The sequence below is a fragment of the Gopherus evgoodei genome, chromosome 3, assembly GCF_007399415.2.
Source record: "Gopherus evgoodei ecotype Sinaloan lineage chromosome 3, rGopEvg1_v1.p, whole genome shotgun sequence".
In the NCBI taxonomy this organism is placed as follows: domain Eukaryota; kingdom Metazoa; phylum Chordata; order Testudines; family Testudinidae; genus Gopherus; species Gopherus evgoodei.
Window position 1 is genome coordinate 184,262,353 of NC_044324.1, and position 25,175 is coordinate 184,287,527.

Here is a 25,175-nt window from a genome sequence, read left to right on the forward strand (position 1 = left end):
GATATGAATACAGCCAAGGCATCTTTGATACTCACAAAGCTAGAGTCTATGTTTGCAAAACACAAAGAATTCAGTTTTGAAAGGGAAACTAAAGCTATGTGGATTTCAGGCTTAGCATTATCTTCAGAGCTGAGTTGAGGTATACGAACTTAACAGTGTAAATCCCTGGTAGCTGATGTAGCTAACATTCATCTGGAGTCAAGGGCCTTTTAAGAAAGAGACAAATTACTGAATCTGATCTCCAGCTGTACCAAAAATGGCAACTGACACTCTTCTCATTTCCTAAAGAAAGACAGCTTAGCAGCAGCCTTTTATGCAGCCAAATGGATTTGGCTTTCAGTTTCCAGGGATAAGGTGCAGACTTTACAGAGCTCCACCCCACGCAACTGCCAAGTGCACAGAAGTTTGTACTGGGTGTTTCTTAAAGCCACATGCTCTACCAGTGTCTTTACTATCCACTCCTGAGATAAACCTGCTCAGCGTGGCACTCTGCCTGCCTCTGGGGTGGCTAGGCCAGCTAGAGCTTGATGAGCCTGCTAGAGGCTTGGGTAAGAGAGATGCATTTTTTTAGCTCACGCTGTAGAGGTTCATGCATTAAGCTTAAGAGATCCCAGGTTTGATCCCTGAGGATGAAAACCGGGCTGGTCGGTGTTATAGTTGTATTACTGCAGAATAGAAGAAAACTATAGAAATGTAAAAAGAAAAATTCCAAGACTGAAGAGGGCAATTACAGGGAATGATCTCCTTCCCACTAAGCTTAGCTTATTGAAGCACAAAGTCCCATGGATTATGCCCCTAGAAGTCCTAGTCACGTATAGGGAGTGAGGGGTGCAGCACCAGTGAGGACCCAGTAACTCCAGTGTGGCCACTCAAACCCAAGGTATGCTAAACTGGATGCTCAGACCTGAGTGCTGATCACCCAGGTTAACTCCGCAGTGAAGACAGACATTATGCCTGGAAATTGAATTCTGCACACACTATGCCCTCTGAAGACATCAGCTTTGTTCCAGAAAGTATTGCTCAGACTACAGCATGAAGACTTGAGAGACATTCTATCACTTCTTGAAATTGTCCTGACAATCCTTACAACCAAGACAAGTGAAAGGGGCTTTTTAGTGGTGAGTCATATTGAATGTAACTTAGAGAGCAAGCTTGTGACCTGATACTATCCTACGCTAAAGACTGTCAATTTCAGTGAGAAAACTGTGAGCAGGCACTGTACACCCCAGTAATCCCATAGCTAAAAAGTGTTAGCTAGGAGGCAAAGGGCAACCTCAAACTCTTCCAGCTAGAAGGAGAGGGACTCAAAAACAGTCATTGGGACACCAAAATCTGAATTTGAGGACTTCTCTGGGAGGTTTGCTTGAGCAAGGACTTCAGGATATGGTCCAATAAAACAATTGCAGTGAAAAACACCCTTGTGTGGTGTTCTGAGGTCTGTGTTGGAATTAAGAGCTGTCACTTTTTGAGTGATACATGCTGCTGTAGTGCTGTAATATAGACACTTCCTACATCAGTGGAAGGGGGTTTTCCATCTATGTAGTTAATCTACCTCTCTACAGTGGGGGTTAGTTCCACTTAACTGCACCACACAGGATGTGAAATTTTTCACAGCCCTGAATGATGTGGCCAGGTTGACCTAAGTTTTAGATGTAGATCAGGCCTGAGTTATTCTTCAGTAATGCCAGTAGCTCCTGTACATACAGAAAGATTGATGAAAAGTGAAACACAGCTTTTCACAGCCCCGATTGTAGAAAAATCAATACTGTACCTTGAAAATGCCTATCCCTTTAATCCAATCATCCTGATTCCCATTGCGCAGGCTTCTGCCTTCTCATTTACTTGTATGTGTTTGTTTTTTAATTGGTTCCTGAATGCTCAGCTTTTATTAATTATTCTGTTTTATTTGTATTACGATAGTGCCTAGGGACCAACCAAGAATGGGGCCCCATTGTGCTAGGCACTGTACAAAGTACTAGATGACCTCTGTCTCAGACAGCTTACTGTCTAAATAGATAAGACAGTTTGGGGCTGGGGGAATGAGATACGAGCTACAAGCAGAGTGAGCAATGTGATGGTGGCAAATAGCATGTTAGTGCTGCAGATAGTGCTTTTGCCTTCCTGTGCAGCATGGGGCCTGGGACACTTGCAGATTTATATTAGTGTAAATGGAGAATTTTCTGTAATTTGAAGTCAATTAACTGTGATTTGAGGACTTCAGTAACTCAGCCAGAGGTTCTGGATCTATTACAGAAGTGGGCAGGTGAGATTCTGTGACCTGCAATGTGCAGGAGGTCAGATTAGATGATCACAATGGTCCCTTCTGACCTTGAACTCTGAGTCTATGAGACTTCAATGGGTGCAGGATTAGGGAGATGAGAAGCAGCCTCATTGAAATCACCTGGGGAATTCAATGGGGTTACTCTCATGTGTAAGTATTTGCAGGACTAGGATTTAAAGGCCTGATCCTGAAAGTGTTTACTACTGTGAGGAATCTCATTGAAGTCTGTGAGGGCCTAGTAGTGTTTGCAGGACTGGGCCCTAACAAACTCTCCAAATGCAGAACAGTTTTCTGAGATTTGTTTGTTTAACAAATGAAATCAGACTTTATTTTTCCAAAACACTTTGTATTTTATTTGTGATTAAATTTAGGCTAGGCTTTCCAAAGGAGCCTGGAGGAGTTCAGCATCCAAATCCCAGTCTGAGTACTAATCCCTGTTCATATGATATTAGTTTTAAAAAAGGAAAAGTTTGTATCATGCTGCTAGAGGGACTAAGGAACATTTGGGCATAGGCCCCGTTGGCCCAGTGGCTAATTTGCCACTGTTTGAGGTGGCTTGTGTAGAGTTCTAAGACTCCTAAAAATTCAGATCCAGTGCTTAGTTTTGATGTGATAGGAATCTGTTATCCACATGATCTCATTACATGTTTTCTTTAATGTAATATTACAGTGGTGCCAAATTCATATGGAGCCACAAGCATAACCAGATGCAATTCCGCTGCTGTCTATGTAGTTGTGGCTGCAAGTTAATGTGCATCTTTATCATTTTGGACAGAGGTCTGGAATGAAGTGGGGCAGCTAGTTGCTGTCAGTGATTGCTGTAGTGGAGAAGGAAGAATTCAGGGCCTGTCCCCTGTATTTTAAGTCCTCTCTGCCTCTCCCCAAAATAGAGAAGGAATGAGGAGATGTATCCCCTCCCCTGTACCAACAGTCTCAATGGGCTTCAGGGTGGCAAAACACAAAACCAGCTCCCACATTTCTTGGGGGCAAAAGCCCCAGTTATTCCCTACACAGCTACCAAAACATTCAGTTTTCCCTGACAAATTCTGCTATGAAGTTATTCACTGTCAATATAGGGAGAGAAGTGGTGGCACAGAGAGAATTGGAAATCTGGGGACAGTGTCAAATTGAATGTAATGTCAAAAGGAAAAATAACAAAGGACACTGCACATATTGTGCAGTACTGTGTCAGGACAGGGGGAAGATGCAGTAAAGTGGAGAGATGCTGAGGGCAATGCCACACAGGAACCTGGGGTTCCTGTGCATAATTTAGGGGCTCCTGCTGTGTGATTTTGATCTAGTTTGCCACAGAGCACACAGGCCTTCACCATCCATAACAGGCTACCAAAAATATCTCCGCTCAGGATTTTCCTACCTCCTTTCCACGTTCCAGCATCTAATTAATCTGGGCTTGGTGCCTCATCAACAAGTAATTAATCCTCCTTTTGACATTTTCATAAAGCTATTTAATCTTTCTTTCTCCCACAGGAAAAAGTCTCATAGTCTGCAGGTGTCATTTTTAGCTTCTTTTTAGTATGGGGATAACAAATTCATTTAGGGACACAGTACTATAATGCTGCTCGTTCATTAACACATCATTTGTGTTCTCACTAGCTCTGTGAAACGTTTTACCTAGCTGTAGTAGACTTTAGCAAATTACTCTGGGAAACAAGGCCCTTAATAGGCACCCCTATCACTTCCCTAGGGCTTTTCATCCATAGATCTCAAAGTGACTTCTGTCATTAATTATTTCTTTTATCATAGCACCTATATGGCCTACAGAGTCTGGGGCCTTGTTGTACTGGGCATCATACAAACATGTAATGAGAGATGGTGCCTGTCCCAAAGAGCTTACAGTCCAACAGACAAGACAACCAATGGAAGTGCAGGGAGAAATGGGGGCCAGAGAGGTGCAGTGTTTTCTCTGTGGTCACAGAGCATGTTAATAGCATTCAAGGCTTCGTCTGCATTTGGGAATAGCTCTGAATCAGCAGGTAGTGACCAGGGATCAATGTAACTGCACTGCTATTGACCTGTAAGTGTAGAAAGGGACATGTAGGGGTTGTGCTGATGGAGCTAATCATAGATTTCCCCCTTTTTGATGTGGATACAGTAATAAGGATAACGGCCTCCAGTTAATAAATAATTCAAGTGTTCTTCCATAAAAGTTAGCTGAATTGGTCTAATTCAGTAAAACACAATTTGCTGATCTTCCTGCCAAATGGGCTATTGACATGACTGCACTGAGAAAAGATGTCAGGAGCTGTGTCAAGGAATTATTTAGGACAGTAGAAGCAATCTAGTAATCAGAGGAACAAAATGATATGGAATGAACCACCACATAAAGGTTAACTGGGGGACACAACTATAAATAACCATTAAATAGAGCAGGCTAGCTCAGCTGGTGAAGAATTTTTCAGTTTACAAAGGGATTAATAAAATGCAATGACTGATAGCATGGGACAGGAGGTGCAGGACAGGAACAGAGCTATGCAAATCCATTTTTTGTAATTTTCTTGCTTTGTGAAAGGAGCATATTTATGTGATTACAGAGTTAGAATGGGAAGGATTAGGACATCTGCAGAATGCTCCTGAAATAGTTAGCATGAAGTTAAAAACTAGAGGTGTGTTCTGCCTACAATGCTCTCCACTTACATAGTACTTTTATGGATAGATCTCAAAGACCTTTACAGAGGTAGTTAAACATATTTATCCCCACTCTAATGATGGTGAAACTGAGGCACAGAGGTATTAAGTGGCTTGAGCAAGGTAATACCACACGAGGGCAGTAAAACCCATGACTTCGATAATGATATTAATGCTAAGTAAAGAAGAAAATTAATGAGGAGAAATGTAGTCAAATGCAGAAGGATTTAGAACATGCTAGTATCTGGCCTAATTATAGATTGGAAAAAAGCTATTTGATTTGGAGATAGATTTAGAATAATGAATCTAGGAGTGCAAACAGAAATGAGGGAATATCTGCTAATTGAACAGTTGCTGCTGCATGCTGACTGGAAAAGAGATCTGTGAGTTAATTTAGAAATATCCCCTAAAGACTGCTGCTAGGAGCTCAGTGCCACAAAAGAAGGGACACAATAATGCTCCCCCCCAAGATTTTTGCACTTGCTCAGAGTTCCATATGTCTCTGAGCCGGGTGTGGGGAACCATGACCACAGCTAAGGAGTATGACCATTGCTAGAGTGGGCTGGAGCATCACTCGGGCTGTGTTGGTTGCAATGCCACTGAAATTTGTCCAGACAGCAGGGTGGCTGGGCCAAATGGTGTTGTGATCTGGTGTGCAGGGAGCCAGTCCCTGTATGGCGGAGCACATAGAAATCCATCGCGAACTCCTCTTCTGGCGGCACTGTTTCATGCAGTGTGTGGGTAAGAGAAAAGGGACACTCCCTGGCCATGGCAGATGCCTGTTCCGTGCTGGGGGTGGGGAAGGATACATACAGGCACTGGAATGGGGTCCCTACTGGGGAGGAGGGCAGCAGGGACTGGAATCACACACACCCCCAACCACCCTCACCAAGTATCTGAATTGGCTCCACTGCTGAGCAGGCACCTTTCCCAACCTGCTCTGCAAACCACAGTTCAGACATTGAGGACAGACAGTTCAGACACTGCAAACTCACTGCTTTTCTGGAAGTTGGCTTTGTTAACAAAAAAAAATCAACTCAAACCTTCTTCCCAAATCCTGCTCCCAGAGTTCCTGCATTAGGATTGCTCAGCCCACATCTTAGATCTTCTCTGTCCCAGAGAGCCACCAGGCTCCCGCATCAGTGTTTCTGCAACGCTCACTTAACCTATTCCCCAAAGGATCCATACTTGCTAAGAAGGTGGTGTGCAACAGGCAAACACTGTTACGTGGAGTTGTACAAGGGCTTGTCTACATCAGAAAGTTGCAGCGCTGGTGAGGGAGTTACAGCGCTGCAACTTTGAAGGTGTACACATCTGCAGGGCACCACCAGTGCTGCAACTCCCTGTTTGCAGCGCTGGCCGTACTCCCGTTTTGTCTCGGGTGTAGAGGATCCAGCGCTGGTGATCCAGCGCTGGTAATCCAATGTAGACACTTACCAGCGCTTTTCTTGACCTCCGTGGAAGGAGGAAGCCTCTGGTAATCAAGCTGGTCTCCTTTCCCGGTTTGCTCTCTCGTTCCCGGAACCCCGAGCAAGCAGGTCTCCTTCCCTGCGGTTTGCAGGGTGGTTCGGGGAACGCGAGAGCAAACCGCGGCGAAGCTGGTCTCCTTTCCCGGTTTGCTCTCTCGTTCCCGGAACCCCGAGCAAGCAGGTCTCCTTCCCTGCGGTTTGCTGGGTGGCTCCGGGAACGCGAGAGCAAACCGCGGCGAAGCTGGTCTCCTTTCCCGGTTTGCTCTCTCGTTCCCGGAACCCCGAACAAGCAGGTCTCCTCCCCTGCGGTTTGCAGGGTGGTTCGGGGAACGCGAGAGCAAACCGCGGCAAAGCTGGTCTCCTTTCCCGGTTTGCTCTCTCGTTCCCGGAACCCCGAGCAAGCAGGTCTCCTTCCCTGCGGTTTGCTTGGTGGCTCCGGGAACGCGAGAGCAAACCGCGGCGAAGCTGGTCTTCTTTCCCGGTTTGCTCTCGCGTTCCCGGAACCCCCCTTGAAGCCGCCCAACAGCGCTGCAGTGTGGCCACATCTAACACCACTTGCAGCGCTGGTTGCTGTAAGTGTGGCCACTCTGCAGCGCTGGCCCTATACAGCTGTACTAATACAGCTGTAACAACCAGCGCTGCAAAATTTTAGATGTAGACATGGCCCAAGATAACAGGAGGTTCAAGGCCTCAAGGAGATCACTGCTCTGCAGGAATAAAGAGCAAGAGCAGAATTCTAACACTATTACTCATGTTGAATAGTACCTTAATCCACAGCTACTCTAAAGCCATGTCTACACAAGACAGCTTACAGCAGCACCGCATGGGATCTCCCAGGTAGCCACCCTATGCTGATGGAAGATTCCTCAATGAACAACAATAGCTATGTCGGTGAAAGAACATCTCATGCCAACATAGCACTGTCCACACTGGCGTGTCTCTTGGGGTAATTTATGTTACTAGGGGCGGTGGGTTTTTTCACACCCCTAAGCTACATAAGCTATACCAACAAAAGTGCTAGTGTAGGCATAGCCTAATTGAAGTCAATGGACTCACTTATGAAGCAAGGTGCAACTCCACATAAGAAAGGGTGTCAGAGCCTAGCCATAAGTATGGTGACCAGCAGATGTATGGGCCATATTTTCAAAGGCACTTCGGTCCCTAACGATGCAGCAAGGCACCTAATAGGATTTTCAAAAGTGCCTGAGCAGGCTAGGCACCTAACTCCCATTGAAATCAATGACAATTGGGCACCTTGCTGCATCTTAGGCACCTAAATACCTTTTGAAAATCTGGCCTTATATCACCATTTCTAGCTCACCAAGGCAATGCAGGAATCAACAGGAGAAATAGACAAAGAATTGAAGGTCATGGAAGTGGTTGTTAGTGCACACAAACAGTCCCTTGGCTTTTTGAAAACTTAACTAGACTCCACTGTGCAAGCCATGGGATTCTGAAAAGAAAAAAACTGGTGAGTTTATGGAAAGTTTCACTGCTCTAAAAATTTCACCAAATGTGTGTAGGTTCACAGCCATTTTTCTCCAGTTCTACTTCGCACTCCTGGAGGAATGCGATATTGAGTCAATGAAAGAAGAGTGCATATGTAACCTATGTTGCTTGCATTGCAGTATTTCATCGTGTGAATAAGGAAAGAAACAGTGGAATGGTACATAACTATTATTTTCATTCTAGGGGATTCTGTGTGCCTGCAGACTTTCCAGAGCTGGGCATGGTGACTCTGACTGGGGGAATGGAAACTGTTTGTAATTACTTTTACAGTCCATGTTGCTGACATTGGAGCCTGAGGGTCAATAGAGACAAAGGGTCAGATTCAGACCTGGTATAACAGTGGAATCAGTGGATTTACACTGGGCTCCACCATGTCTGACTCTGACTCTAAGAAAACATACTCTGGGTGTACAGCAGCCATTCCATTTGCACTAGAGCTGTGTGACGGCTGCAAGTTTGGTCTGCAAGGGAGTTTGTGAACATAATCCTGCAATTTGGCTCACAGGAGTTGAAGTGATCCAGCTTCCACAGGTTCAGTGACCTGCAGCCTCCAATTGTGCCACTCAAATTTCTTCTTCTCCTCTTGGCTGTGTTCTGGGTCCCAGTACTCGTGGAGAGGAAGAAGCAGCTGTTGGTGGGTGTGTGATGGATGTCAGGTGTGGGGAGGAATTTTTGCTAGTCTCTCCAGGAAAGATGACAAGGAGCAGGAGGGGTTTTATGTTGTAGACCTATGGCTATGTTGTCAGACAGTCTCTGAATGTGCACAAAGGAATATTAGGTCTGCACCCAATAGTGAGGATATAGTTTCATATGCAAACTTGGCAATAATGTCTAAACTACTTGATTTATCCCAACAAATTGATGCCTGTGCAAATTTAGACACCTGGTCTCAAGTCAATTTACCTATTTCTAATGTCTCTAAGGCTTGGTCTACTCTACCAACCTATGTCAGTATAACTACATCGCTCAGAGCTGTGGAAAATCCACATCCCTGAGTGACACAGTTATACTGACCTAACTCCCAGTGTTGGCAGCACTGTATTGATGGGAGAACTTATCCCATCAACATAGCTACCACCGCTCAAGGAAGTGGGTTATCTACACCAATGGGAGACGCTCTCTTGCCAGCGTAGATAGTGTTTTCACTGAAGCACTACAGCACCACAGCCTTTTAAGTGTAGAAAAGCCCAAAGTCTGAGTCCCATCACCACTGGTGTAAGGGTGCTACAGTGTGTCGGGGCGGGAGGGGGACCACCAGAATGCAGTGTGCTCTGGCTGATCCTCAGCAGCATAAGGGCTCCAAGTCGATGTAAATTAGAATCTAATTTGTATCAGGTGCTAATTTGGTTTGAAGATTGAGGAAGGTGTCTTAGTGCCATCTTTATCTCCCCCACTCAACTCTGCTGAGTTTGAGGATTAAGCCATAACTTCTCCTTTTACTCAAGACTTCATATAACAAAGAGGCCAATTTTATGAGGTACTGAGCCTTTTCATCTCCCATTTGCTTCTGCTTCACTGGGAGGAGATGAGGGTGCTCATCAACACTTCGCAGGATAGGGCCCAGAGTTCTGTCATTGGTTAGAAGAGATTGGAAATCACAACTTCGCTTAAACTGAATTGCTTCTCCCCACAACTTAATATGGAGAATGGCTTTGAAACTGAACCATGTTCTGTTGACTTTCTTAACTTTCTCCTTTGTCTGGACAGTAAAAACACATGGTGCAGCGTCTGAGCAGAGCAGTGTGGTATTTTCTCACTGTTGGACTTCTAGTGGGAAGCTAAACCATGAAAACCTTCACTCATGCGCTTTCCTTTCTTTGCCTTCATTTTGAAAGTGAGACATGCTCCCATGGGATTTGTATTAGTCGATAGAGAAGAGAACTTAGTTTCTAAACAGCTAATGAAGACAGAGTTGCATGAGCAAAGCCAAAATAGATTAAATAACAGTTTGTGTGAGGAGGGGGCTAGCTTGTAACTAGCCTAGCAGAGAACGGAAAACCTTCCCCTCAGCCCTTGAGTCCCTGTGCAGGCACAGTCCTAGGCTTTGTTTCCAAGTCCTGGTGGAGTCTAGCTCTGACAGAGATGCTAAACTCCCAGGGGTGAGAGCCTGGGCTGGATCTGGCTCGCTGCTTCATTTCATCCAGCCTGTGGCAAGTTTCTGCACCATGGGCTGGAAGGCCTAAGCCTCGCACTCCCCCTCCCACACTCCATTCTCCCCCACCCTCCGCCCTGCATCGCTGGAGCCGTGAGCATCAGCTCACCCTACTGTGAAGGGAAGCCATGGTTGCCAGGCCATTAAAAATCCGGTTGGCTCTGTGCACGGCCTGAAGCGACCAGCATGTCCCTGTGGCCCCTAGGAGCAGGGGCGATCAGGGAAACTCCACACGCTGTCCCCGTCCCCAGTGCTGGCATTGCAGCTCCCATTGGCTGGGAACTATGGCCAATGGGAGCAGCGGGGGCAACGCCTGTGGGCAAGGGCAGAATGCAGTGTGCTGAGCCACCAGCCCCTGCACTTAGGGGCCAACATGCTGGCCGCTTCCAGGAGCAGCACGGAGCCAGAGCAGGCAGGGACCCTGCCTTAGCCCCACTGCGCTGCTGACCAGGAACTGCCTGAAATAAGCACCACCCGGTCAGAGCCCGAACCCCAACCCCCCCACACCAGGTCAGAACCCCCACCTGCACCCCAACCCCCTACCCCAGCCCTGAGCCCCCTCATACACCGAAACTCCTTTCCATAGCCTGCACCCCGAACCTCCTTCTGCATCCCAACCCCCAGACCGGAGCCTGCTCCCGCACTCCAAACCCCTTAGCCCCACCTGGAGCCCCCTCCTGCACCCCAAAACCCTCATCCCCAGCCCTACCCCAGAGCTCACACCCCAAGCCAGAGCCCTCACCCCCTCCTGCACCCCAACCCTCTGCCCCAGCCCTGAGCCCTCTCCCGCACCCTGATCCCCTCATTTTTGGCCCCACCTGGAGCCATGCGGAAGCCCCAAGCCTCTGACCCCACACACACACACCCAGGCTGTGTGTGGCCCATGGTTGATTTTTTCTGTGGGTCAATGGCTCCTGACAGAAAAAGGGTTCCCCGCCCCTGCCCTACAGTGAGTGAGGAGGGCTGGGCCAAGGTGGGAAGGTCAAGAGTGTTGGGCCATAGCCCTGCTCCCCTGCTGACAAAGTGGTTTGTGCACTGGGAGCACACATTGCACCTTTAGCTGCTTAGGCCTGTGCTCCCAGGGGCACAGTGTCTGCCACAGGAAGAAGGCCCAGTGCACCGCCCCTTCTTATTGCTCTGTCCCTCAGTGGCTGCGGTAGCAGGTCAGAATGCTACCAGAGCTTAGTAAGCAGCATTTTACTGACTATTCTAAGGCAACATGCAACAGGTCATAGGGGGTCTCCTAAGACAGTATGCTAAAGCACTGACTTTTAGTTTGACCATATTGCGTTTGAAGTTCTACACAGCAAATTAGAGCCATAAATGCTTCGGGGGTGTTATGTATTGTAAGATCTTCACATTATTGATGACTATGGGTCTTTATATGCTGCTAATATGGTTGGTATTGTTGGGTAATGGTGTTATATGACATGTGAGGGATGTTATGAAGAAAACAGATGCCTGGAGCAAGACAGCAATCACTAAGCTGAAGAGAAGGCTTTGGATTCTTTGACCACGGGAAGGTGTTCCAAGAAGAAGGATTGCTAGGCATACACGGGTGCCACCTAACAAAGAGAGGGAAGAGCATCTTTGCAAGCAGGCTGGCTAACCTAGTGAGGAGGGCTTTAAACTAGATTCACTGGAGGGAAGGAGACCAAAGCCCTGAGGTAATTGGGGAAGTAGGATACCGGGAGGAAGGACGAGCAGGAAAGTGCAAGAAGGGAGGACTCCTACCTCATACTGAGAAAGCAGGACAATCAGTGAGTTATCTTAAGTGCCTATACACAAATGCAAGAAGCCTGGGAAACAAGCAGGGAGAACTGGAAGTCCTGGCATAGTCAAGGAATTATGATGTGATTGGAGTAACAGAGATCTGGTGGGATAACTCACATGAGAGGAGTACTGTCATGGATGGATATATACTGTTCAGGAAGGACAGGCAGGGCAGAAAAGGTGGGGGAGTTGCATTGTATGTAAGAGAGCAGTATGACTGCTCAGAGGTCTGGTATGAAACTGCAGAAAAACCTGAGAGTCTCTGGATTCAGTTTAGAAGTGTGAGCAACAAGGGTGATGTCATGGTGGGAATCTGCTATAGACCACCAGACCAGAGGGGGATGAGGTGGATGAGGCTTGCTTCCAGCAAGTAACAGAAGTTACTAGATCGCAGGCCCTGGTTCTCATAGGGGATTTCAGTCACCCCGATATCTGCTGGGAGAGCAATACAGCAGTGCACAGCAATCCAGGAAGTTTTTGGAAAGTGTAGGGGACAATTTTCTGGTGCAAGTGCTGAAGGAACCAACTAGGGACAGAGCTCTTCTTGACCTGCTGCTCACAAACAGGGAAGAATTAGTAGGGGAAGCAAAAGTGGATGGGAACCTGGGAGGCAGTGACCATGAGATCCTGACACAAGGAAGAAAGGAGGGCAGCAGAACACGGACCCTGAACTTCAGAAAAGCAGACTTTGACTCTCTCAGGGAACTGATGGGCAGGATCCCCTGGGAGAATAACATGAAGGGGAAAGGAGTCCAGGATAGCTGGCTGTATTTTAAAGAATTCTTATTGAAGTTGCAGGAACAAACCATCCCAATGTGTAGAAAGAATAGTAAATATGGCAGGCAACCAGCTTAGCTTAACAGTGAAATCCTTGCTGATCTTAAATGCAAAAAAGAAGCTTACAAGAAGTGGAAGATTGGACAAATAACCAGGGAGGAGTATAAAAATATTGCTCAGGCATGCAGGAGCAAAATCAGGAAGGCCAAATCACACCTGGAGTTGCAGCTAGCAAGGGATGTTAAGAGTAACAAGAAGAGTTTCTTCAGATAAGTTAGCAACAAGAAAGTCAAGGAAAGTGTGGTCCCCTTACAGAATGAGGGAGGCAACCTAGTGACAGAAGATGTGGAAAAAGCTGAAATACTCAATGCTTTTTTTCCCTCTGTCTTCACAAACAAAGTCAGCTCTCAGACTGCTGCACTGGGCAACACAGCACAGGGAGGAGGTGACCAGCCCTGTGTAGAGAAAGAAGTGGTTCAGGACTATTTAGAAAAGCTGGACGAGCAAATGTCCATGGGGCTGGATGTGCTGCATCCGAGGGTGCTAAAGGAGTTGGCTGATGTGATTGCAGAGCCATTAGCCATTATCTTTGAAAACTCATGGGGATCAGGGGATGTCCCAGATGACTGGAAAAAGGCTAATGTAGTGCCCATCTTTAAAAGAGGGAAAACTGAGGATCTGGGGAACTAAAGGCCAGTCAGCCTCACCTCAGTCCCTGGAAAAATCATGGAGCAGGTCCTCAAGGAATCAATTCTGAAGCACTTAGAGGAGAGGAAAGTGATCAGGAACAGTGAGCATGGGTTCACCAAGGGCAAGTCATGCCTGACTAACCTAATTGCCTTCTATGATGAGTTCTGCAGAAAAGGACCTAGGGGTTATAGTGGATGAGAAGCTGGCTATGAGTCAACAGTGTGCCCTTGTTGCCAAGAAGGCTAATGGCATTTTGGGCTGTAGAAGTAGGAGCATTGCCAGCAGACTGAGAGACGTGATCATATCCCCCCATTCGGCATTGGTGAGGCCTCATCTAGAATACTGTATCTAGTTTTGGGCCCCACACTACAAGAGGGATGTGGAAAAATTGGAAAGAGTCCAGAAAAGGGCAACAAAAATTATTAGGGGGCTGGACCACATGACTTTTGAGGAGAGGCTGAGGGAACTGGGATTGTTTAGTCTGCAGAAGAGAAGAATGAGGGGGGATTTGATAGCTGCTTTCAACTACCTGAAATGGGGTTCCAAAGAGGATGGATATAGACTGTTCTCACTGGCACCAGATGACAGAACAAGGAATAATGGTCTCAAGTTGCAGTGCGGGAGGTTTAGGTTTGATATTAGGAAAAACTTTTTCACTAGGAGGGTGGTGAAGCACTGGAATGGGTTATCTAGGCAATGGAATCTCCTTCCTTAGAGATTTTTAAGGTCAGGCTTGGCAAAGCCCTGGCTGGGATGATTTAGTTGGGGATTGGTCCTGCTTTGAGCAGGGGGTAGGACTAGATGATCTCCTGAGGTCCCTTCCAACCCTGATATTCTATGATAAGTCTTGGATTATTTTATTGAACCTAATGCATCCTTTAATGACACTTGGGGCTGGGTGCAGCTCATGGTATCTTCTGAGACAGTTCACATTACTTGTTGTGACTAAATAACTCATAAAAACTGGCCATGCAGCAGTAGAATGTTTCTAAATATCAGTTCATAATGACAATACTACAAGAATAAAGCATTGCGGAGGCAGCGTGATACAGTGGATAGAGCACTGAAGGAGGATGGAAGGCACAGTTCTATCCTTGGCCCTGCCACTGAGCTGCTGTATGTTATTTCCCCCTCCACCCTTTGTCGGTCTTTTCTGTTTAGACTGTAAGATCTTCGGGACAGTGACTGTTACTTACTGTGTACTTAGTGTCTGGTGTCTAATTAGCAGGGGGTTTTGAATCAGCTGGGCCTCCAGACACTATTGCAACACAAATAATATCTAATCCATTTTCTGTGTCTGCTGTTTGAATTACAAGAAACACTCGAGTATTCAGAATAGCTATTATGTTGAATGCACTCAGATGCACAGTGGTGGGTGTAGGATACAGCTCTAGATAGAATAGAATGTCTCCATGTAAGTAAGTGATCAAAACAAGCCTGGTAAAATATCACAAGGAAAGTAACAAGCTCTTAAAAAGTGTAGGGCAAAATATAGGTTCTTGAGCACAGCTGGATGGGGGTGTGGGGCCCTAGGAGACAGCCTGAATAGGAACACAGGAGGGAGGGCACTCTGAAGTGTGGGTTCTGCCCAATGTGGACCGTCACCAACACCTTCCACTAGATGCAGTCAGACAACCATGGACCCAACTCTGGCCAAGCCCAGAAACCAGACTAACCACACCACTCTGAGCCCGTAGACAATCACCAGGTATACTAACCAGCACTCTCACTCTTCTAGACTATTAATGTCCTTGTCAGCTTTTGTGGTGTCATCTTTCTCCTCTGCCAATAATCCCAGATGCAGTGACACGTTTTCATCTTCTCTCACAAACATTTCCATCCTTTCTTCCATGCTGCTCCCTACATGTGGAATTTTCTTTCCTGGCTGGCTTGCAAAGGCCAGTGCCTTCTCCTTATTCAAATACATCCTGAATACCCACTTCTACTATGTCACCTACAAGAAACCAAATGGTTGATGTCATGGGTGTGGGTCACTGAAATTAAAATCTGAAATAGAATACTTTGCAAACATTCAGCGCACCTTTAAGAATAGCAAAAACGTTAGAATGGAAGGAAGTCAGGAAGAAGATTGGCTCCTCCCACAATTCCTGTGTTTTCTTCACATAGCCCTTTAAAAATCAGTTTTTCTATTCCAATTACATTTCATGTCTCATGTCGCCTTTCAGTGTCCAGAAAGGTTTCTCTAAAGCTACATAAATGTTTCCTTCAACATAGCTGTCAGTATCAGTGTAATTTGTGTTACATTAATGTCAGATATTTCTCAAATTCAAATGAAGGTCGTTCACCGATGTTTAACATTAAATAAGAAATTAGTCACATGTTGAATGAAGAAGAATGCACGGATCCTCAGCAACGGGGAGAGAGGAATGTTTTATCTAAACATTAAAATTCATTAGACGAGATAAAGCACGAAAAGATCAATGAAGCAGAACTTTTATTACTAAAGATTTTTAATTGCAAGAAGGAATATAATATTGTGCTGAAATGTAGCATTCTGAATTAATAATTTAGTCCTTGCTGGCACTGAACACCTGAGGAGATTGGTAATAGGTTATAGACTAATGTTTTCAAAAGTGCCAGAGTGACTTAGGTGCCTAAATCCTAAGTTCGTGGAACCTCCAGCACTTTTGAAAAATTTTATCCAGAGGGCCTGTCAAAACTAGATTAAGGGTTCAAATGTCTGAATGGTGGTGATCAAGGGACATTATTTATTTAGTTTATTTATAAGCTTTTCTATAGCAGTCTTTATGAAACTGTCTGAGCACCTTCATTAGGAAACTCCTCTGCTCAGGCAACACGCCCAGCTATCTATATGAAAACGGTTGATGTTCTCCATCCTGTACCAAGAGGACAAGCGTGCATTTCATAACTAGCATTCTCTCACACATCCGCAGCAGAGAGGCAAAGGAGTGAAATGATTTGGACACCAGATAGAAGCCACTCAGACATGTGAGTGAGGCAATGTGGGTAAACTCACACTGCCATAACCTGAGTTAGGCCTGTTCTGTCGAATACTGCAGACTACAGGCTTGTCTACATTACAAGAGTGTGATTTCTGAAGCACGCTAACATGTTGCGCATTAATTGGTCTGTGTAAACTGGACTGGTGTGCACTAAAGATTCCTTCATGTGATTTAATGTATTGCGACTATGTTAAAGCACATTAGAGAGCCTTATTGTGCACCAACAGGGTCTACATGGACGAATTAATATGCACTGTGCTCATGCCTTGGTAGCACATCACCCCAACATGTGGACCAGCCTATGGTTTCCAGTTTTGTCAGTGTTGGACCTTTTTCTAATGATCTTAAAATACAAGGTCAGAGCTTCAGCTGATATACCCTGGTTTAGTTCTGTTGAAGCCAATAGAGCTACCAGATGTTGATTTGCACTGACTGAGTATCTGACTCAAAATTTGTAACCAAAAATTATTTTTTTAAATTACATTATTCTAGATTAGCCTAAAATCCTTCCACAGTCTTGTACCAATCCGTGGTGATTGGCACCTGTTCAAAATGAGGTTAAAACTATACCAAATGAGAATGGCATCAGGCTTTGTTCACAGGTGTAAATAAGTACACAAAGTGTCAGGTAGGGAGATTTAGGCCCCCTGTACTTATTCTAAATCCTTTTATGCAAGATCTCAAATGGATTTCAAAACCTTTATAGTTGTGTTTGAAGAGCACACTCTGCACAGTATGTCCATAACAAAGCACCACTTATAAAGGATTAACATAGTAAATCACATTTGATTTATTCATTTGTGTTGTGTATTCGGTTGTCATGGTTTTTGTTCCTATGGCAACTGAGTTAGATTATTAGGGGATAGCCCAGCCAGCTTTGGCCGGTTAGGCGAGCTCTGTGTCTGTAAATAAATGGTAGTTTTGTTAGCTGTCTGCTGTCTGGCCTCAAGTGATTTCTTCATAAACCAGCTGCCCCCAAGGATATAACAAGTGGTGACGAGGGTGGGATTCCGGTGCTGCTCCAGTAACAGAAGGAAGCAGAAGTCAAGGTAAAGAACAAACAAACAAACAAACTGCTTATTTGCACTGACTGTGAAAGTGAAACTAAAAATCATGGCTACTCTGACCAGGCCACTGGAACCTTTTGATGAGAAAATAGAGCAGTGGCATGTGTATACTGAGCGTTTTGAGCTTTTTGTTATTGCAAATGACATTACAGAAGCGAAGAAGGTGCCAATATCTTAAGTGTTGTAGGGGCTAAAACCTACTCCCTGCTACGCAGCTTACTATACCCTGTTAAGCCTGAGACTAAATCTTACAGTGACATCGTGGAAATCCTGGGGTCCTATTTTTCCCCAAAACCACTGGTAATTGCTGAAAGATATCGGTTCCACAAAAGAGACCAAAAAGAAGATGAAACAGTTGTACAATTTGTAGCAATTTTTAAAAAGCTAGCAGAACACTGTGAATTTAAAGAGATGTTAAATGATGCCCTGCGTGACAGGTTAGTGTGTGGCCTGTACAGTGAAGGTATACGGAAGCGCCTACTGACAGAGGTTCAGCTTACATTACAGAAGGCTGTTGATATTGCTGTCTCCATGGAACTGGCTACAAGGGAGGCGCAATACATCGGTGCATCCCCTAGGGTGCAAAAAGCATCACAAGAACCTATATAGAAAACTGTGCAGAGTCAAGAATGTTACTACTGTGGTAAGCCAGGTCATCAGGCATCAGAATGCTGGTGTAAGGACCTGGTGTGTCGACACTGTGGCAAAAAGGGACACATTGAGTGTGCCTGTAAACAAAAGAAAGAGAGGTCTGTGGTCTGGCCGACAAAAAGAGGAACCCTGAATACCCTAGAGCAGACCCAGGATGATCAAGGTGACACCTCATCGCAAGAGGAAGTGCCAATGCATGTTTTGTCTTTGGCAGTGGGCTCACATGAATACTGGGTAACCCCGTTGTTGAAGGCAAACTTATACGCATGGAACTGGACACCGGTGCAGCCGTCTCGCTGGTCTCCGAGACTGTGTATAAAGAAAAGGTACAGCATCTTCCGCTTAAGGCAACAAAAACTGTTCTGAAGACATATACAGGAGAAGCTGTGCCCATGTTGGGCACTATTGATATTAAGGTGGAGCTCAATGGGCAGGCTGCTAAATTGCCACTGTTTGTGGTGAGAGGTAACTACCCAGCCTTAATGGGTAGGTTTTGCTTGGGAAGATTCAGCTGAACTGGGCAGAAATGCACTGGATGACTAAAGAAGAAACCAGTCTAACCCCTATACGAAGGAAACATGCTGCTGTTTTTGGAGATGATTTGGGAAGTATGAAGGGAATCACTGTGACGCTGAACATTAAACCTGACCGTCCACAAAAATATCTGAAAGCCCAAACTGTGCCATATGCCATCAGGCCAAAAGTTGAAGCAGACCTGGAGTGCCTGGTCACCAATGGAGTCCTAATGCCAGTTACCCATAGCTCATGGGCCACTCCTATTGTTCCAATAGTGAAGAAAGATGGCTCTCTCCGGGTTTGCGGTGATTTTAAAGTCACTGTCAACCCAGTGTTGTGAGCAGAGCAATACCCGCTTCCCCACATCGATGACCTCTTCGCAGGCCTGGCTGGGGGACAAAAGTTCAGTAAGATTGATCTGAGTCAAGCATATTTACAGATGCACATTGATGAAAAGTCCCAAGAGCTGTTGACTATTGTGACTCATAAGGGGCTTTATCGATACTGTCGCCTACCCTTCGGAATAACGTCTGCTCCCGCCCTGTTCCAGAGGGCTATGGACCAGATTTTGTGTGGCTTGTCAGGAGTTCAGTGCTATCTGGATGATATCCTGGTCACTGGAAGGAATGAAGAGGATCACTTAAAGAATTTAGAGGCTACCCTACAAAGACTGGAAGAGTATGGCCTATGAGTTCGCAAAGACAAGTGTGAATTCTTCAAGCCCTCTGTTGAATATTTGGGACACATCATTGATTCTGTAGGTCTTCATAAGGCCCCTGCAAAAGTTAAAGCTAATGTGGAGGCTCCCCCACCTCGAAATGTAAGCCAGCTGCACTCGTTTCTAGGACTACTGAACTATTATGGAAAGTTCATCTCACAGTTAGCCACACTGCTAAAACCACTTCATGAGCTCCGGGGGTAGAACAAGGCCTGGAAGTGGACTGAAGCCTGTGATGTTGCATTTAACAAAGCTAAAGATGCATTGCTAAATTCTGAAGTTCTAACGCACTTTGATCCATTCTTACCCCTACAATTGGCCTGCGATGCGTCCCCTTATGGAGTGGGAGCAGTCGTGTCACACATTATGCCTTCGGGAGAAGAGAGACGTATTGCTTTTGCTTCACGCACTCTTAAGCAAAGCAGAAACTAACTACGCCCAAATTGAACGTGAGGCATTAGGAATTGTTTTTGGAATTCGGAAGTTTCATCAGTACCTGTTTGGGCGAAAGTTTACTCTACTCTTCTCACAGACCATCGACCTCTGACGTCAATTTTTGGACCCTACACAGGCATTCCCCCATTAGCTGCTAGTCGTATGCAACGCTGGGCATTGTTACTTTCAGCACACACATATGAAATCAAATATCGGAAATCCACTCTGCACGGCAATGCAGATGGCCTCTCAAGGTTGCCTTTGACAGTCAAACATCAAGATAGTGCCCAGAAGGAAATCTTCTACTTTCAACAGGTAGAGAACACACCCATCACTGCTACTCAGATAAAGAAGGCAACTCGCATTGACCCAGTATTCTCCCAAGTTATGGACCTGGTGATGCATGGAAAATCTCGACAAACCTCTCCGGTCTCACCTGACCTTGTTGCCTACATGTCCAGGAGGATGGAGTTATCGGTCCATTCTGGTTGTTTGTTGTGGGGGAGATGTGTCATTATTCCACCACCACTGAGATCACAGATGTTAGAACAGCTACATTCCGGTCACTGTGGAATAGTGCGCATGAAGGAAATTGCACAAAGCTATTTTTGGTGGCCTGGATTGGACAGAGCTATTGAAGAGAAAGCAAAAGCTTGTATGTCATGTCAGGGTGTGAGTAATGCACCCCAGTGGGCACCCCTACACCCATAGGACTGGCCTGAAAACCTGTGGCAATGTATTCACATTGACTTCGCTGGCCCCCTTAAAGAAAGCATGTTCTTGGTGGCAGTAGATGCCCATTCTAAATGGCCAGAAGTCTCTATAATGCAGTCCACTACTGCAGAGAGTACTATCCAAAAACTACGGGGACTCTTTAGTCATTTCGGTCTGCCAGAACAACTTGTGAGCGACAATGGACTGCAGTTCGTCTCTCAGGAGTTTCAAAATTTTATGAAGGCAAATGGGATACACCACATCACATCAGCACCATATCATCCATCCACCAATGGATTAGCTGAAAGATTTGTGCAGACAATGAAACACGCTTTGAAATCAGCAAGGGGACAACACTCTATTCAAAAGCATCTGGATACCTTCTTACTTTCCTACAGAAACTCACCTCGTGCTATGACCCAGGCATCCCCTGCCTTTCTAATGATGGGACGACAGCTGCACACTTGTTTTGATCTGCTGAAACCTTCTGAACCCCGACAAATTGTGCAACATCAGCAGCAATATTAAGTCATCAGACGGGCACCCAGAGCAAAAGACCGAACCTTTAGCCGGGACAGCCAGTTTTGGCTCGTACTTATACTTCCAGAGCTAAATGAGTCCCTGCCACGATCATAACTCAAACAGGACCTGTTTCCTACACAGTCCGGACTGCAGAGAATCTTACCTGGCGGCAACATGTAGATCAGCTGTTGCCAGGTCATGCCAGTCCTCAGGACACATCTGCAGTTGAGTGGTCTGACTTCACCTCTTCCGGTGAGACACCAAATCACCTGTTCCTGACTGTTCTCCTCCATTACTGCCGGCGGCTGAGATACGCCTTTGCCCAGCACGAGCTGATATCACCTCCTCACCTGTTCATGCTGCGAACCCTGAGCCCATGGTACTTTCGGGTGCAACAACACCAGAAGTTTGCCGTAATCCACCTAGAGACAGAAGGCCTCCTCATCGGCTGGATCTTTAGCTAGGGCGAACCCATGGTTATGGAGCAAAATAATCCCCAGGGTTTAGCCGGGAATGGAGGCAGTCTACCCTCCTTCTCTAGTCTAGTGTGTGTTCTTATTGGGGGGGGGGAGAATATGTTGTGTATTTGGTTGTCATGGTTTTTGTTCCTATGGCAACTGAGTTAGATTATTAGGGGATAGCCCAGCCAGCTTCAGCCGGTCAGGCAAGCTCTATGTCTGTAAATAAATGGTAGTTTTGTTAGCTGTCTGCTGTCTGGCCTCAAATGATTTCTTCCTAAACCGGCTGCCCCCAAGGATATAACAATTGGGAACCAAAAGGCTACAATAAGATGGCCATTTTGCATTTGTGACCATTCTAAAATGAAACCATCATGATTAATGCTGAAGCTTGTTTTAGTCTTTGAAGAGAGCAAATGTGCATCATCATGATGAAAGTATATGGCCTGTGTTATACCAGAGGTCAGACAAGGTGATCAAATGGGCCCTTCTGGCTTTATAAGCTATTAATCTGTGTTTATAATTGTCAGTTCCTACAGTATTCAAAAGGGAGACTTTACAATTTAGAGCAGACTAGCTGATACTTGCATTGCTTGAGATATATTGGTGCAGATCTGGAGTAACATCATGGAAGCTAATAGAGTACACCAGTGTAACATCAGTGTAACTCTGTTCAGAATCTGGCCCTTACTGCTATACTGAAAGCAGATTATCAATTAATTGTATGCCAAACCCTGCAGTCCTCATGCAATTCTTACTTAAACAAAATTCCCATCAAAGTCAGTGAATAAGAACTGAGTGAGGACTGCAGGACTAGCTTTATAGCATTAACAGCTGTTGAGTGGTTTGGGTATTAACAAAAAGAGAGGTTACAAAAAGGTAGGCAGGGTATTACAATACACAGAACATGCTACTTCCTTTTGTTCCTTTTTGAATTTATTAAAAAAAAAAGTTCTGTTTAACTTGTAACTTGTTTTAAGTCCGGTTTCTGTCAGGTATTGAATGCCTTTAAACTCTCTCAATGGCTTGAAAGGATATGAAAAGACAGCCTCATTTTTATAGTCCTCATTTTTCCTCGTCTAACAAAACACCGAGTACACAGAAAGGAAGTTGAAGATAGACTGAACCAGTAGGACCAATTAAAGGGTGATTATACTTTTGAAAATAGACTATAAAAATGGCATCACTGTGCCCCATGTTTATTGATTCTCAGTGGCTTCCAGATCAAATGTGCTCATTTATAAATAAAAAGCTTTCCCCCTAATTGCCAGCTCCACAAACCCCTCAAGACCTAAAATCAAGCTAAGTTCTGTTCTTCCAGTGCATCATCACCAGTAGTGAAGAATCTGCAGGTGAAATCATACCTTCACAGATACTTGTTGTACCCCATCGTGTTCATATTATGCCCTCATTGATACTGCTGGAACTTTGTCAGGGATCCAGCACTGATGAAAGACCCTCTCGTTGTAATTTAACAAACAGTTATTTCACTGATGCACTGTAGGAACAGAATCCAGCTCTCTCTCTTGTTGTCTCTTTAGGAGTGAAAATTAGTACAAATGTATTTGTATCACTAGAGTGGGCAGATAGGACTTTAAACACTCACAGAAGCAAGCCTGATGGCTAACAAAGCACAGGAGGTCATTTTGGCATGATCGTTTTGTAGAGTAGAATTGTACTTATAAGACCTAGACACATTGTGTCCCATTAACTAAAGTTTCTGCTTTCCAGTCCCTAAAGAGCATAAAACTGGGTTATATGTCCTGCCATGAATCCAAATTTAGAACTTCCATTGACGTCAGTGTGAGTTCTGTGTGCGTTGCACTAGCAAGATCTGACCCATTACAGCTAACTGCATAAAAAAACCCAAACACACACTTGCTACTTGATTTCACAGGTAGGGACAGAAAAAAAAATCTGTGGGGATTTCCTGTCATAATCTATAGAAATCTACAGAAATTCTGCAAAGGTTTTTCTTTAGCTTTCCAGCAATTCACCTACCTTGAATGTTAATGCTACCTGTCACTGGTAAGTAAGACACAAAGAAGGGCATTTTAAAACACTTAGGCTCAGATATTTTAAGAGAGTGAGGCACCAAACTCCTATTGAATATCAAATGAAAGGTGGGCACCTAACTGCCTTTAGCTCTTGTAAATCTCAGCCTTTTTAATTTACTCAGTTGACAGTCAATGCACTGATCCTGATATGCACTGACTGAAGATCTAGCCTAGTAATGACTGGTAGCTGCAGAAAGCTAGCACAGTCTGCCAAAGTCTTTGAGAACATTACATTAAAATTCTGCATTTAGAAATGAGACGTTAAAAAGTGGCCTTCACTTTCACTGTATTATTCAGTTCACAGACTGCAGGAAAGGAGAGACAAGAAGCGAAAAACCAAGAAATGAGAACAGAAGGGAGGCAAAGGGCTTGATTCTCTTCTCAAATAGGTGTAAATCAGGAGTAAGTCTATTATGTTAATAGGCTGATTTTCCTCTCATTTGTTCCAGTTTTGCTTTCGTATAAAAACTGGTTTAAATGGAATTACTGCTTATTCACACCAGTGTAAGAAAGGAGAATCAGCCTCAGTGAAAATAAACTTGCATGAGTAAAAGGAGAATCAGATCCAGGAAGTGAGATAGAATACATTGCACCAGAAACAGCACCAATACTGTTCTGAACTATAGCCAGCATAACTCCGTGATTGGTTTTCAGTGGAGTTGAATGGGATATGCGCAGGGCAAAATGTTACTTATTTTTTCAGTCCAGAAGTTCTTTGTGTGTCAAAGCTGATTCCGATGTAGAGGAGTGATGGACAGTGCTTAGGAAAGCCCAGATGGCATCACTTTCACTGCATTGCTCAGTTTACAAACTGCAGAAAAGGAGTGAGACAGGAAGAGGAAAAACAAAGGGGGAACCAAGAAAGGAGAACAGAAGGGAGGCATCACCAGATGGCATCACCTGAAACAGGAAAATTGAAAATATATAAAGAGAATTTAAAAAAAAAACGATGAAGGGGATGGAGGAAGAAAAGCAAGAGAGAAGATTAATGTGGGTGGATCCTATGCTCTGAAGATTTTTCCTATGTTTTGTACTACTGTATTACTGTATTGGCCCAGATCCTCAGTTTCATTTAAATCAATGGAAGCCCAGCCCTACATTTCTGCATTCTGTTATTTGCTTTCATATTAGAGCTGGCAGCAGCACATGCTCAGATTCCCTCCCTCTGTAAAATAATCTCCACAAAGGTGAAGGTGTAGCTGATTTTGCATTGTTGGGGGCATACCCACACCAGAAGATGTGCAGCTCACATCCCCCTGAACACTAGCCTCTCTCTCCTAGAAAGCCACTCCATAGCTCCTGTCATGGACAATACTGCGCAGATGCTTCTGCATGGGCTTTGTGAGGAAACGAGGTTTGGAATCCTTCCTCATAGACCTGAAGTTTCCTAGCACACATCTGCACACTTGAAATTGCCAGAAATCGCCCCTTTAATCAAACTTTTAAAGTGCAGTTCTGCTCTGGAAGATGACTATGTAAAAACGGCATCTTTCTGGAAGACATTAGGTCAGTTCCCTGTGTGTATGCAGAGGCCTGTCTGCTTTATTTTAGTTTGGAGGCAGTGTGGGGGAGGAAGACTAAGTTTTGACTCCTGTTAGACTTCCACAGCCAACACAGCTAATAAGCTAAATGTGCTCTTAGCTGTGCATTGTCAACAGATTTGTGTAGTAAATTCCAGTTACAGGGATGACCAATTACACCTGGGCAAAACCACTGATGGCAGTGGGGTTATACAAAAGGCACTTGTGAGAGTAAT

General features: G+C 45.0%; 1 protein-coding gene across 3 annotated transcripts in view; it reads right to left on the reverse strand.

Moving 5' to 3' along the window:
* The window catches only part of LOC115649077 (cytochrome c oxidase subunit 7A-related protein, mitochondrial), a 179,466-nt gene that overhangs the window by 114,338 nt on the left and 39,953 nt on the right, over nt 1-25,175 (reverse strand). The window contains exon 5 of one of the 3 annotated variants that reach the window (XM_030557648.1): nt 23,788-24,319. The exons of the other annotated variants lie outside the window; for them this stretch is intronic. Within the exon in view, the coding sequence (XP_030413508.1) occupies nt 24,303-24,319 (17 nt within the window). The 3' untranslated portion in view covers nt 23,788-24,302. Of the gene's footprint in view, nt 1-23,787; nt 24,320-25,175 lie in introns of those variants that run through there. 3 annotated transcript variants of the gene reach the window in all.